Below are 14,180 nucleotides of genomic sequence, written 5' to 3' on the forward strand. Positions count from 1 at the left end.
AGAGACTGTACAATGTGTTGCTTGAAATAGATTCGGAAAAGGATTTGGTAAAGGACTGTATGATAAAATGGGCACAGAATATTCAGGAACCAATAATGTTGGCAATATGGGGGAAAATTTGGGTTAGAAATGTTAAATTCATGCAGGCACAGAATCTGAGGGAAACTTTTTATAAAATGTTTTATAACATAACATAACATAACAACAGAGTTGGAAGGGACCTTGGAGGCCTTCTAGTCCAACCCCCTGCCTAGGCAGGAACCCTACACCATCTCAGAAAGATGGTTATCCAACATTTTCTTAAAAATTTCCAGTGTTGGAGCATTCACAACTTCTGCAGGCAAGTCGTTCCACTTATTAATTGTTCTAACTGTCAGGAAATTTCTCCTTAGTTCTAAGTTGCTTCTTTCTTTGATCAGTTTCCACCCATTGCTTCTTGTTCTACCCTCAGGTGCTTTGGAGAACAGCCCGACTCCCTCTTCTTTGTGGCAACCCCTGAGATATTGGAACACAGCTATCATGTCTCCCCTAGTCCTTTTTATTAAACTAGACATAGATGGCATTTATAGATGGCATTTAGATCCTAAGAAATTATCATGTATGTATCCACATATGCAAGCAAAATGTTGGAGATGTAATTGTGATGACGCTACATATTTTCACATTTGGTGGACTTGTAAGGATATAAAGGCCTTTTGGATAAAAATTTGGTGGATTTTACAAAATGTTTTGAAAAAGAAGATAAAGTTCCTGCCGCAATTTTTTCTGTTGGGAATTATTACGGACTGTACAGTAATTGAGACTAAATTGATTTTAAATCTAATAACAGCAGCAAGATTACTAATAGGACAATACTGGAAGAAAAAAGAAGTACCTACAATAGAAGAATGGATATTGAAAGTTGCCAATTTGGCTGAGATGGCGAAGATACCAGCCTTTTTGAAAGACAATACGCAAGAAAGATACTTAAAGGAATGGAAAAAATGGATTGACTATATTCAATGTAGATATCAGACTAAGAGTTATCAGACTGTTTTTGAATGATTATGATGTATTATTTTTTATTGTTTTTGGGGGAAGTTAGGAATCGATGATTGTAGGGGTATAATTAAGTTGGGACGGAAGTCGGGGAGGGGGTTGTGAAGGGAGGGGAGGGGAGGTGGGGGAAAGGGGGGGAAAATTTCTGTAAAACTTTTTGAATAAAAAAAAAACAAAAAAAACAAAGAAGAGTAGTCATTGCAATTATATATGCACCAAACATAGGACAGAAAGAATATTATAGCAAACTACACAAACAATTACTAACGCTAGAATTTGATAATATTTGTATACTAGGAGACTTCAATGGAGTGATAGATCCAAAAAAAGACTATAAAACAGGAACAAAAAAAATCACGACAGGAAAACCCTACCAACAGTATTTTTTGATATGATCCAAGAATTAAATCTGAAAGATACATGGAGAGAAAATAATCCACAAAAGACCCAATATACTTTCTTCTCCAATCCCCACCAATCGTGGTCCAGAATAGACATGGTACAGATGGACCTGGAAACAGCAAAAGAAATATTGGAAAGAGAAATTGCAACAAACATCTGGGTGGACCACAGTCCAATAAAAATTAAATGGAAAGGAGAAATAAAAAAGGGAGGTGGAAGATAAAAAAAAAGGTTAAAAAAAATTATTCTAGTTCCAGAAATAAAAGTCAAGGGGCACAGTGAGAAAAATGGGATTAAAATAAACGGAAGACCAAAGTAATGACAACAGGCACAACAATCATCCTTAGAACGGACAACACAGATAATCGAAGTATTTCTGCATTCTAGGATTAAGCAGCCAAGAAACGTGCCACAGACCAGCCACGAAGGCCTTGGAAAAGATCTTCAGATGCCACGATGTGCCTGTGCCTACAAAGATCAGAATTTTGCCAGCCTTGTGATGAATGACACTGTGGGAAGTAAAAGTTGGACTCTGAAGAAGTGTGGATGCTCCTGAACTTTGTGATGGTGAAGACCCCAGAGCAGATCGTAGACAGCCAAGAACAACCGGTGGATCATTGAACAGATCAACCCACTCGAGGCACAAACTATCCTTCTTCAGACACAGGTCCTGAGGGACTAGGTTGGGAACAGATCCTCACTGCTGAGAGCCCATTGGCACTTAATGACCGACCGATCATCAATCCTGAGACTTTCCTGGCTTTGGCCTCCCTTCTCATCCCAATTTCCACAGCTTGTTCCACAGGCATGTGGCTGGCTTCCTGCTCTTCCTTCCTCCCTGGCAGTCTCTTCTGGTGCTCCCCTGGTTCTCTGCCACTGAGGTTCAGGGCTTCCAAGCAATTCCCGAACTTTTCCTCAAGTGCACAGCTATGCAGCCGAGTTCATCTGGTGGAGCTGGCGACTCTGTTCTCTTCCACCTCGGCTTGACTCGGATGCGACCCGCAGATGAGCAGTTTGGGGCCTTTTCCACAGGCAGCCTCTGGCCACGTCTTCGCTATGAGAACTCAGCTCTTCTGGCTCCTTCAGCCGACGAGGCTGTCAATCCGATTTCTGTGGGATCCATCTGAAGAGGTCCGCGCAGGCAGCAGCAGAGGCAGTCGGGCTGTTGGGAGACTGTGCTGGCAACCAAGAAATCACTGAACGGGCCTAACCCACAAAGCTTCCTCCTGCTTTACTTCTGCTTCCTAGGTCGTACGGCCCAACTATATTTTCTTCCTTAATACTTCCAAATGTGACACTCCAATTCCCAACCGTAAGTAGTAGCCTATCTTGCTTACAAGTTCTGTAGATTTTTTTTTAAAAAAACCTGCTACGGCTGTCCATCTTACATAGCGATCCTAGGCAGCTCACCACAACCAAGACGAAACGGAACCACCCTGTTATTTATTTAACAGGGGAAACAATCCAGAAAGGGTTCGCTAAACCATGTACCCTCTCTCCAGCTGGAATGGAGCCTCTTTTGGCCTCTCTCTGGAATGACAAAAGTGCCCTGGAGCTGGCCGTAGGACCAGGGAGGCGGCAAGGATGGGCTCCTTAGCAAGGCAGTGGAAAGACCATTAGCCACAGCCTTGGGAACCTGTCCTGCCTTCCCCTCACCGGAAGAAACAAGTCCCCATTTTTACAAAGAGACAACTGAGGAAACTCCACCTCAGCTGAGCCTGCTGGGTCTCTAGAAGGCGAGGCTCAGCCCAGCGCTCTGTCCACAAAATGAGGCATCCCAGGACCCACTGAACAGATGCTGCCAGAGAAAACGGGTACTTCTTCCCTCAAAGGAGATAACAAACACAGGAGAGTCTCACAGGCTCAGAATCTCTCATGCAAAACATCCAGAAAATGCATAATTATACCTTACCGGGTGCATCTCCTTTTCTGCTGAGTCAGAACAGCTAAGGAGGGGGGGTGTACCCCCATTCTGAAGCTGGCATCACCAGAAAGAGCCCATCAAGCCAGCACTTTTTAATCACATTTAGTCTGTGCATCAACTCCAAAGAGGGGGTCAGCCGGAGGGATCCTTGCTGGCCAGAACACCACCATCCCTCCGGCCCCCCAAAGCTCAAAGTGGAGTGCAGAGGGGTGAGCCCAAAAGCCACCCAGCGAGACCCCAAGTCCAGGCTTGCCTGACACCAGCAGTACAGGAGAGCCAAGCTGCCCCCAGGGGCCCGTTAGCCAGGGGGCCAAGGAGGAGCCCCCAAATACGTCAGAGTCCGCCAGCCCTCTCTCCCTTAAGCCCCCCCTGCATCACACCGACCCCCGCCAGGAGATCGACTCCCCTGATCCATGCTGCTGCCGCTGCTGCCACCGTCACCCAGAGCAAGTGAGAAGGGCCAGCCATCAGCAGAGGGGAGTCCAGGAACAGATGCTGACAGGCCACCCAGAGTCTCCCAGACCCCTGTGACCCTCCCTGCCCCACCAGGCAGGGGAGCCCAGCAGACACAGGATGGGTCGAAGGAGAGAAGAGGGTGCCACACAGCTGCGTCTGACAGAGTACCACACCCCCCCCCCGGGGCATTCGCTGGCTCAAGAAGTGCAGCTGATGGGCAAAGAGTGGGCATGGGACCTTCCAGCTCCCCCAGACCACTAAAGGCCTCTCTTCCACGGCAGACAACCCCAGGCTTGTCTAATCACATGTGGCAATCACAACATCCTTTTAGAAGCCAGGCTGGAGCCTGCTGGGAGCAGGGTGACCATTCCCATCCTGCCCTGTCGCCTGGCCTGGCCAGGCCAACCAACAAGGGAAGCCCCTTAACCACCACCCCTAGTGGGAAGTAGTCCAGCGGAGAAAGCCCTTCGGGGTACTTGGCCCCAAGCAATCCCGAAGGAAGGCTCTCACTCGCCGTCGCTCTGCCGCTGGGCAGCTGGAGGCAATGTCTCGACCAGCTTGGCTGCCCTCGGGCTCTAACAGTCCCACTCTACTGAGAAACGAGCCCCCCATGCTTGGATCGTTGGGGGGAAGCGGCTGATTTGAGAGTCTTTGCTAGGACCTTTTAGGAAAATAACTGCTCCCTTCAGAAACTGTAGCTCTTACTGCATATTTGTGCATGCACATGTAAAAATGCATACACCGAGCCAGCCTGGCGCAAAGGTGCCAGAGTAGGCCTGGGAAGTCCAGCCCCAGAAGCAGGCTGGAGCCCGGGCAGCCCCTTCCTCTCAGGCAGGGAGCCGCAAGCCCCCGTTTGCCGCCCCGCCCTGCAGCTGGGAGCAGATTACGGCCATCGCCTGTCATCCTGCAGGGAGCTACTTGGACTAAGGACAACGTGCAGCCGTGGAGCTGAATGAATGGCTGGCAGAAGGATTTAACTCTGTTATTAACACAGCACAACTTGCAGAGGAACAAACCTAAACCCAGACGGTCAAGGCCTAGTAAGCCACAAGATCGCCCACCAGCCAGACGTCTTCCTGTAGCCTGCCGAAAGAAGCTCAGCCAGAACCAGATTAAGCAGGATCAGCTTCTGTCCCTGACCCTGGTTCGCCCCAGGAGGAAGCCCGCCCACTGGGTCCACCTTTCCTGCTTCTCAGCAGAACAGCTGCCAGCAGCCAGGGCGAAGGGGGCCCGCAGACCTATCAGAGAGAGGGGAGGTGGACAGAGACCTGCCTGATCCCTCAACAAGTGGGGAGGAGGGGCTACGGCTAGGCCGGCAGGAAGGGCTTGGCTTTGCTTCAGCCCACAGATATTGAGGGAGCTGCACCGCTGCTGCTGCTGCTTCATTCTGGATGCAACACATCACACCGAAGGATGGTTGCCACCAGCACGCAAAGGCCCGGGCCCTGAGAAGGGAGTGAGCACGGACGGACAGCTGCTATTCCCAGCATCCTGGGCCCAGTTTGGAGCATGGAAATGGGCAGCTCCAATTCCTGCCAGAGTTTCCTTTGTGGGGAGGGGCAAGGGGGCTCTGCCTAAGACACACTGGGGAGGGGGAGGGGGGAAGCCCCGGCTGCCAGGAGGGAGCCCAGTGGCCGGGATGTTCAGACACAGGAGCGCTGGTTGGGAAGTTGACGCTTGCATTCTTATTTCCGAGACAGACTGATGAATGACCCGAAGTGCTCTCGTGCTCAAACAAGGTAACAGGAACAATTTCTTTGGATCATTAAACTGAGATGCTCAGCTTTAAATTTTCATGTTCCCTGCTCTACTACAGAAAACGAACGTGTGTCACTGTTCCTGTGGCCTTGTTTACAACGCGGTTGTAGCCTTTCCGCCTTGCTTGTAGCACAAACACGCAGCGGCATCTCCCAAGCCGAGCGGGAGCTGATGGGGAAAGACAGGAGCTGAGGCCAGGTCACAGGAGGCTCCACAGAGCGGCCGGGGTGTGGTGGTGGGTGGGACGCAAACTTGGGGGTGACACCACAAAGCCCCCCAGACGCCAGGCCAATCCAAGACGCCAGAAAGGCACCAGGGGCCATGATGAGCCAAGCTGGAGGCGGGGTGGGGGAGGAACCTCTGAAGCAACCAGAAGGCGCCTGGTCCTCCATCCTCTGCCTCTTGGCCCAGCTGAGGCCTCCAGCCTCTTGGCCTTTTCCTGGAGGCAGCTGCAGCGCTAGGGGAAATCCACACCTCCTGCCATCATCTTCTGCTACCCCTCCCTTATTATTATTGTTGCCTTTGGAAAAATTGCATTCCCATGTAATGATCTTCTTCGCTAGGAGTCTGAGGCTTATATAAATGAAATGAACAAGTGAGATCTATTTCAGGAGAGTCCGAGAGGCTAAAACGAGTCCTTTGCTGGCCTCTTGCCCCGAGGGGCTTCCGAGCAAAGCAGAGGTTCCAGCCCAGGCTCCCCAAATGCCAGCTCTGCCCCCGCCCAAAGGTGGAAATAAGCTGAGATCAGCTAAGGAGGCTGAGCAGAACTCCTTCCCCTTGCAATGAGCATTCCCTGGAGGGGGACCCCCCAGGACTGCTCGCAGCTGGGCGCATCACCTCCTCCACAAGGTGCATCCTGTGAGGTGCAAATGGGCCAACAGCAGTTTTAACAGAAAGACGCCTCCAGATCTCAACTTCCCAAATCGAAAAAGGGAAAGCATAATCCAGAAAGCAGCGGGGGGGGGGGGGAGGGGGGGGGAGGGTCCATCAGTTTCCAGCCTTTTCCAGGCATCACAATATAATCCATTTTTTAAATATGGGGCAGGGGCTGCCACGAGTTTCAACGTGCCGAGAAACATCAGCAGAACTTTTGGGCCCAAATACAATTCCTTCTCTTACCTCCCAAAAGGAGCAAAATTTCGGGGCAAGCAGACACCACTGGAGGACAGCCCCCCTCCCAAGTCCTCATGCATCTTCCATTTCCTCCTCCTAGCCAGGTAAGAAAAGCTTTTGCTGCAGGCCCCGCCTCTCCCACCTAAGGCCAAGCACAAGTGAGCTAGGAGAATCCCAGGCCGGAGGGAGGTTCTGCCTCCAGTTTCTTGGGGGAGGGGGGAAGATTCCAGGTGTTGGTCCTCACCTTTAAAGCCCTACGTGCCCCAGAGCCAGCCTAAGCCCATCTGCCTGCCCCACCATGGGCATGCTGCTGGTCCCCCAAAGAGGGCCACCTGACGGGCGCTTGGGCCTTTTCCATGGCAGCCTCTGCCCCGTGGAAGACCTGGCTTTATTTTTTATTTTATTTTTTATTTTTATTTTATTATTTGCATTTATATCCCGCCCTTCTCCGAAGACTCAGGGCGGCTTACACTGTGTCAAGCAATAGTCGTCATCCATTTGTATATTATATACAAAGTCAACTTTTATTGCCCCCAACAATCTAGGTCCTCATTTTACCTACCTTATAAAGGATGGAAGGCTGAGTCAACCTTGGGCCTGGTGGGACTAGAACCTGCAGTAATTGCAAGCAGCTGTGTTAATAACAGACTGTCTTAGCAGTCTGAGCCACCAGAGGCCCCTTTCCCCTCAGCACTGGGAGGTGATTAGATAGTAATCCATCGGAACTGATTTGGCTCCAGGTTTTGCTGTTTTTGTGCCATTTTAACTTTTGATTGGGAGACACCCAGAGTTGGTTAGAAGAGAGGCGGCTAGATAAATATTTGAAAGAAATAAATACACCCTCCTCAGTCCTTCATACTGACTATAACCCATCATCCCCTGGGGGCATTCCATCCAGGCAGGCAGACAGGGACTTCATGCGGGGGGGAGGGGGGCTCGTTTCTTTAAACATGCACCGAAGGGCGGGCAGAGGTTGGGTGGGGGTGCTGAACACACCACGCTGGCTGCCTCGCAAGGGAGTAATTTATTCTGTGGCCAAGGAGATCTGCACACGCCAGGCCCCTCTCTCTGCACGCTGCCATGACTTCCTACTCCTGCGTGGAATAACGAACTTGCCCCACGGTGGACAAAAGCTTCGGACTGCATGGGGTTAAGGGGCGCATCCGCCACCTGCCCAGGTCTGCCGAAGCCCACCTGACTTACAAGAGGGAAGTCCTCTCCCCAGCCCCCTCCGCTTCACCCTCAGCCCAGCCTGCCCCCTCCCCAGCTCCTGGCTGCTCTCCACCTCGAGGGACCGGGTGCCTCTCCCCATAAAGCCGGCCAGGCCTGCCAGCCTCCCCAGGCAAGAGAGCAGATCGCGGGGCCTCCTCAGCTGGGTCAGTGCAGCCCTGGAGGAGTCCCAGTCATCTGGGAGACTCCAGGAACCTTAAGGAGGGAGCCGCACAGGGGGCTTAATTGCCCAACGGCTGGAAGAGAATTGGAGGCTGCCAAGGCTGTGCCACTCATGGAGCCAAGAGGGGGAGATGCCACTGGACTCCCCCGGGGCTCTCTGTGAAATGGGGTGGTTACTGGACGGGTCTTGGCTCGAGTCCCTCCAACCTGCTAGGCTTCAACCCCGAAAGGAGATAACGTGCACAGCTCCTGAAGCTGCCCATCAAGCCTTCCTTCGGCTCTCTGCTCCCTTCCCAGGTGTCAGCCATAGAGGCTCATCCCCATGGCCCTGCCAAGACGGGGCAAGCTGTCCAGAACCCCTCTTTCCAGCCCCTCCCCAGATGTGGCCGTGGGTGTCTACTGGAAGAGGCTCCTGATTTAGAAGCACCCGAAAATATCTTTATGTAGTATCTACATCCAGCCTTTCTTTAACTGAACCAGTCGCAAGCCGGGTTTCCAAACTCCAACTAACGACTCCTGTCACCCCTTTGCCACAGGACACCAGTCAAGAGGCTGGCTGTTCCGCCGCAGCCAAGCCCCTCCTGTCTCAGATGTAAGAGCAGCTCAAGAGCACCGGCGCTAGAGACAGCTCCTCCTTCGCCTGCTAGGAGTGCCCAGAGGGAAGGAAAGGAGCAGGCCTAGAAAGGCACCCTTTCTCCGGAGCCCAAGGCTGAAGCCCACCCAAGGAACTAGACGCACCTCCAAGGCCTGCCTGGCACCAAGCAGCCCCCTCTTCCTCCTCGGATAGCGGGAGAAGCCTCAGCTCCCAGCCAAAAAAGCAAATGCCAGAGAGGGCAGCAGAAGAGGGGCCCAGAGGGAGACCCCAACCGAGACAGAGAGGGGGGCTAAGCTGTTCTTCTCTTAAAACCAAATCTCCCATCGAGCTGGGCCCGCCTGTGTGGCAATACCAGTATTAGGATCTTTGACGGGGCTGAAACCCAAACCCAGATCATCCTGAATCAGCCGACGCCATGTCTCCTGTCCTTCCCTACCCACCCCAAAAGCCATGCCCTACCTGAGGGCCTTCCCCTTCCAGTCTGGGAGGCCGGATGCTGGAGAGATGGATGGTTTTGTAGTCCCCAGAATTCAGCTTCACCACAATGGCGTCTGCGTTGAGCACCTGCACCACCTGGGAGAGGAAGGGAGCAGGGACTGAGCCAGGGTATCCTGGGCCACCAAAGCCCCCACCCCAGCCCTTTCCCTGCCAAGAAGAGACCCGATCAGGGCAGGGTCAGCCTCACCGCAGCTCAGAAAGCTGCGCCCCCTTCCCTTGAGAGCCCCCCACCAGGCAAAAGGAGCAGCCATCGCCAGCCACCCAGGCCTGCCCCTGGGGACTCACTCACTCACGGGGACTCCGGCTACAGTCCCCCTCCCTCACCACCCCAAGATGCTTCAGAGCCGAAGAATCCCCGTGCCCGGAGCCCCCGGCTCTGCAAAGGGCAGCCCCTCGAATGCCGCCAGTGGGGAGAGACGAAAGCTCTGCACCCCCTCAGAGGCAGGCTGCGGCAGGGCCGGGCGCACAGTAGCTCAGAGACCGGAGAGGCCAGCCATCAGCGTCCTGTGGGCCATAACAGCCTCAGGGTCAGCCTGAAGAGGATGGGGATGGCACCCAGAGCCAAGTGCAGGACCCACTTCAAGGCTCTCCCGGACTGCCTTTGCAGGGGGGCCTCAGCCAAAAATGGGCCACACTTGCATATTCCCTGCCAAGTGCCCTGGGCATCCTCCCCCCTTCCCTGAGCTGTCTGCCCCATATTTTTTTTCTAAACGGTCTGTGACTTCTTTTTCGGAAAGGCCCCAACTTTCTCGCTGAGGCCTGAGGAATTCTGTGGATGAGATCCCACCAGGCACTTTTTGGAAGGACCTGGGATGCAGGCACACTTAGTTAGCCTTTCCAAATCCCACGTGGTCACCTCCTCTTCTGCCCCCATCCCCTGCAATCGGGGTGGGAGCCAGGAGAGCCCATCTCTCAGTCCTCCTTCGGGATGAATCCCACGAAGGAATCCCTGGGCTCTTGCTACCTCGGCCCATTCGGTACTCCGACGGATGGCAGGACCACCCCCGGCATCAGATGGAGGGCAGGTCTTGTGCCCCGGATAAAGATGATCTCTGCATTCAGGCATCAGCAGAGATATGGGCAGACCTCAGGCTCTGTCTCCTCCCCTAAACCCGGGGCCATTGAGGGTAAACCGGGTAAAGAGAGCGCTCAGGTCAGGGCAGCAAGTGGAAGAAGCGGCCTCAGAACCAAACCTGCTATTGTTTGGTATAAATGCCTGTTGCTGGGCTTTTCGGTTGCAGGTGACCAGAAGGCATCCCAGATGGACGCTCATGGCCCACAAGAAGTCTTCTTGAGCCCATCATGGTCTCACTACAGAAGCCAAAAATATTTCACTAATTCATTCATTCAATTTGTATACTGTTCACTTTAATACGTTTGTGAGACTCTGGGTGACACTGTAGGACGTAGCTAAAAATATGCACCAATGGAATATACTTAACTCTTGGCTTCAACTGTTTTTGGCTGAAGATCTGCTCTACTTCCAAAACTCCCCAGGGGCCCTCTGACAACCATGAGGCTGGAGGAAGAGCAGTGGGGGGGGGGGAGAGCAGGCTCCCTCCAGACATAATTGGCCCAACCGAGTAGCACAAGGCAACCAAGTGGTGGAAACTGCCCCACCATCACCACCGCTGCTGACAGCTGCATTAAGCTCGCCTCCCTTTCCAGAAAGGTTCTGGGGGGTGGGGGAGAGGGGCAGAAGGAGAATCCAGCCTTATTTAAAAGCTGTGTGGAAAATGGAGGCCTTGGATCAGAGGAGGTACCAGCTCTCTTTCAGGGCTCCTTGCCCCCTTCCTGGTAACCCCAGGCCTGGAAGGGGGCCAAGGGGACTATGCCACCTTCCTTCTGCCTCCCCGCAAACCGGGCAGGAGTGGCCAAGCAGAAGCCCCGGAGTCTTCAAGGGAAAGATGGTGCTGAGGTCTGGAAGGGTCCCTGGGCAGCAGAGCAGGGGGGCCAAGGGGTTTTCCAGGAAGTCCAGCCAGCCGGCCTCTTAGCACCAGCAGGGCTACCTCTTATGCCCTGACAGACACAGCAATGGCGACACCTGGTGGCCGTTTCCAAGCTCCACAGCACCAGATCTTCCGGACAGGGCTGCAACACCCCCAGTGTGTGGAGCATAAGCCAAGCTACCCCACACTTCTATCTAACAGGGATCTGCAAGCCTTGGGAGGCTTCCCACAGAAGCAGCCGTTCTCATCCTGAGGCCATCGCTTCCTCAGGCGGTCTTGGGTTCCTGGCCGCCTGAGAAAGCAGGGGGACAGGCAGTCTCGGGGGCAAGAGCAGTGAGCACCTGCACATTTGGGGGCCCGTCCTGCTTTTCAGCTAAAGCAAGTTATGGACAGCCCCCAAAGCCCCCTGGGCCCAATCCCAGGGAGCAGCCCAGTCCACCAGATGAGAGCACAGGCAGCCCAGGCGATCAATCACAGAGCTCTCCAGGAAGGCCTCACCTACCTTGGCCTGAAATTGCTTCTCCTTCTGGTCCAGGTTGGCTGTGGGCGCCACGTAGTCCCTCCAGATCCTCAGCTTGTGTTCTTTGGCATACCTGGGCCGATAGGGACAGGGCAGGAGGCTTGACCCGGGACCCTAACCCTAACCCAACCCCAGGACCCATCCACCTAATCCGGCTGCCCCGACTGGCAGAGGAAGAGCTGAGCATTTATGCAGGCGGGCTCTACCCACATTTGGTGAGAAGAGGCCAAAAAATCCCCGAGCCCAAGTGCCCACCCCCTGGAGGTGCTGCTGAGTCCAAACTAGGTGCCACACGGTCACCCCTGAGGTCGAAAACCTCCGCTACAACTGGCTGAAAGTGTTGCAGCAGACTCAAAAGCGTTTCTAACCCAAACAACTTTGCGTACATCCACAAGAGACCCCAACACTTCTGCAAAGCAGCAGAGCAACCGCAGCGGGTTCTTCGCACTTAACAGCTTCCCCCTGAAAGAGCCTGGGATGCAGAAGGCCAGCGGCAGCTTAAGGCAGGGCCCAGTCACAACCCACATGCCTGGGCAGAAGGCCTCGGGGGAAGGGCAAGCAGCCCAGCGGTGCCACCACAGACTCTCCCTGCCTTCAATGTCAGCCGCAAAGCTGTTTTGCTGCTCTGGAGCTTGCTCAGAGGCTTCCAAGGAGGAGCTGAGCGCAGCCGCCCCTCCGGAAGAGCCCCAGGCAGGATAGCCTGCATTACCGTTCCGCGGCCCGCAGCTTCTCTGCCCCCCGGGTGTAGACAGCCATGGACCAGTCAACGCAGCGCGCAAAGCCTTCCTTCAGCAGCAGCTCCGTGATGTTTCCGTTCTGGGTGGGAGAGAAGACAGCCGTCAGCGACACACGGCAACCACTCCCTCTCCCCCAAGGCAGCTCCAGCTGCCAGACTGAGACTGCTTCTCCCAGCCCCCTTCAAGCAGAAAGCCCTTCTCTGGCTGCCCCCCGGCAAGATTAGGGCCAGTCCAGTCCGAGGGAGGGAAAAGGGGCAGTGAGGTGGGAACCAGGGGCGGACCTGCTGCTTCCGGGCTCAGAGGCAGTCTTTAGCTCAGTGGGCTCCTGGGTGGGAGTCCATGGCAGAGGGGCTGCCCACCGGCGCACCCACCCCTCCCGTTTTTATCCCAAGGACGCAAGAGAACTCTGAGGACGCCATGCCTTCTCTGCCATGGCACCTGCCCGTTCGAGGATCAAAGCGCCCTGACTCTCCAGCCTTCGGAGCAGCGCTACAGGCCCGGGTTTTTTTTACCACGCTCTGCATCTGGCTGGCTGGCTTTTAACCTGTATGTTACCCAAGTCATTATGGGCTGGGCAGCTTCATAAAATGACAACATTTCTGCTCAGGATCCGCTCCTCATTCCAGTCCCCTTCCTCAGCATGAAACCTTTGAGCCCCTCAAGGTTCATACCTTTGCTGCAGGCCTTTGCCACTTTCACGCTCTCAGAAGGGGCTCCCATGAACCGCTTGGTGCCCCAAGGATGTTAGAGATCACAGAGCCGCCACCACCACCCTGTCACCATCGCCCCCTGCCCCCACTTGCCGGGTGCAGGATGGTGCCCAGGACATTCTGGTTGTGGCAGCTCTCAAGGACAATCTGCACGTCTCTCTGCAGCAGCCGTGACTCTGTGAAAAACTTGGCTTCTGCTGCAAAGGGCTCGGGGGTCTCTGTGCCGTCTGCTTCCCGCTTGAACGTGGGGCACTGGAAGGAGAGAGCTAGTCAGGGCAGGGCTCCATGGCAGGAAAGAGAGGGGAACCCACAACGGCCTATGCCACAAGATTGATGCCAAGCATGCATTACACACACACACACACACACACACACTCAAGGCTACTAGGACTCTGAACAGGAATATACTTCATCCCGCTCTCCACCCCAGAGACAGAGGGGGCGCTCTGGAAGAGAACGCCCCACCAGCCTCCATTACGGTGGTGGGAAATTCAAGCCTTTGGCCTCCTAACTGCACAGAGGCCACATTGGGGCCAGAAGAAGGGAGTTCTACTTAACAGGGGTCCAGCGATGTCCAACCTCACCCAGCCCTCCTAACTTCACGCCCAGAAGGAAGGTAGCAGCTGCCTGTAGCTTGTTTTAATGTTTTATAGCATATTTTAATTGAATGTCTCTAAGCCGCCTAGAGTCACCTCTGGTGAGGTGGGCACGCACGTTTAATACATGCATACACAAACATGCATACATGCAGCCAAGCTGGAACAGGCACCAGGATAAACTGGAGGCTCAGATGCTCGCCTTGCATAACACAAAACCTGACAAGACAGAGTGGACAGGAGAAGTCCTGTCTCTCAGTGCTCCAGAGCCAATAATGGGGACCCCCCACCTCCAGGATGAGAGAGAGAGAGAGAGAGAGGCTCAGAAGAGGCCACAGGAAGCTCTTATTTGGGCTGGGATTCGTTCCAGCAGATTTGGTGTTGGCCAGTAACTGGGATGTCTTTAAAGAAAGACTAGCTCTCTTCTCTCCTGGCTGGGGCCGGGGGGGCTACAGGTACAGCACTGTGGCTCCTCCTGTCAGGCCACCAGAG

General features: G+C 54.0%; 1 protein-coding gene across 1 annotated transcript in view; it reads right to left on the reverse strand.

Annotated features, from left to right (window-relative positions):
* The window catches only part of SND1 (staphylococcal nuclease and tudor domain containing 1), a 121,386-nt gene that overhangs the window by 101,029 nt on the left and 6,177 nt on the right, over positions 1–14,180 (reverse strand). Inside the window, exons 7-10 of the mRNA XM_058189994.1 lie at positions 13,186–13,344; positions 12,355–12,461; positions 11,628–11,718; positions 9,138–9,251 (exon numbers count right to left, since the gene is read on the reverse strand). Coding sequence (XP_058045977.1) covers positions 9,138–9,251; positions 11,628–11,718; positions 12,355–12,461; positions 13,186–13,344 — 471 coding nt within the window. The remainder of the gene's footprint in view (positions 1–9,137; positions 9,252–11,627; positions 11,719–12,354; positions 12,462–13,185; positions 13,345–14,180) is intronic.

The sequence above is a fragment of the Ahaetulla prasina genome, chromosome 7, assembly GCF_028640845.1.
Source record: "Ahaetulla prasina isolate Xishuangbanna chromosome 7, ASM2864084v1, whole genome shotgun sequence".
In the NCBI taxonomy this organism is placed as follows: Eukaryota; Metazoa; Chordata; class Lepidosauria; order Squamata; family Colubridae; genus Ahaetulla; species Ahaetulla prasina.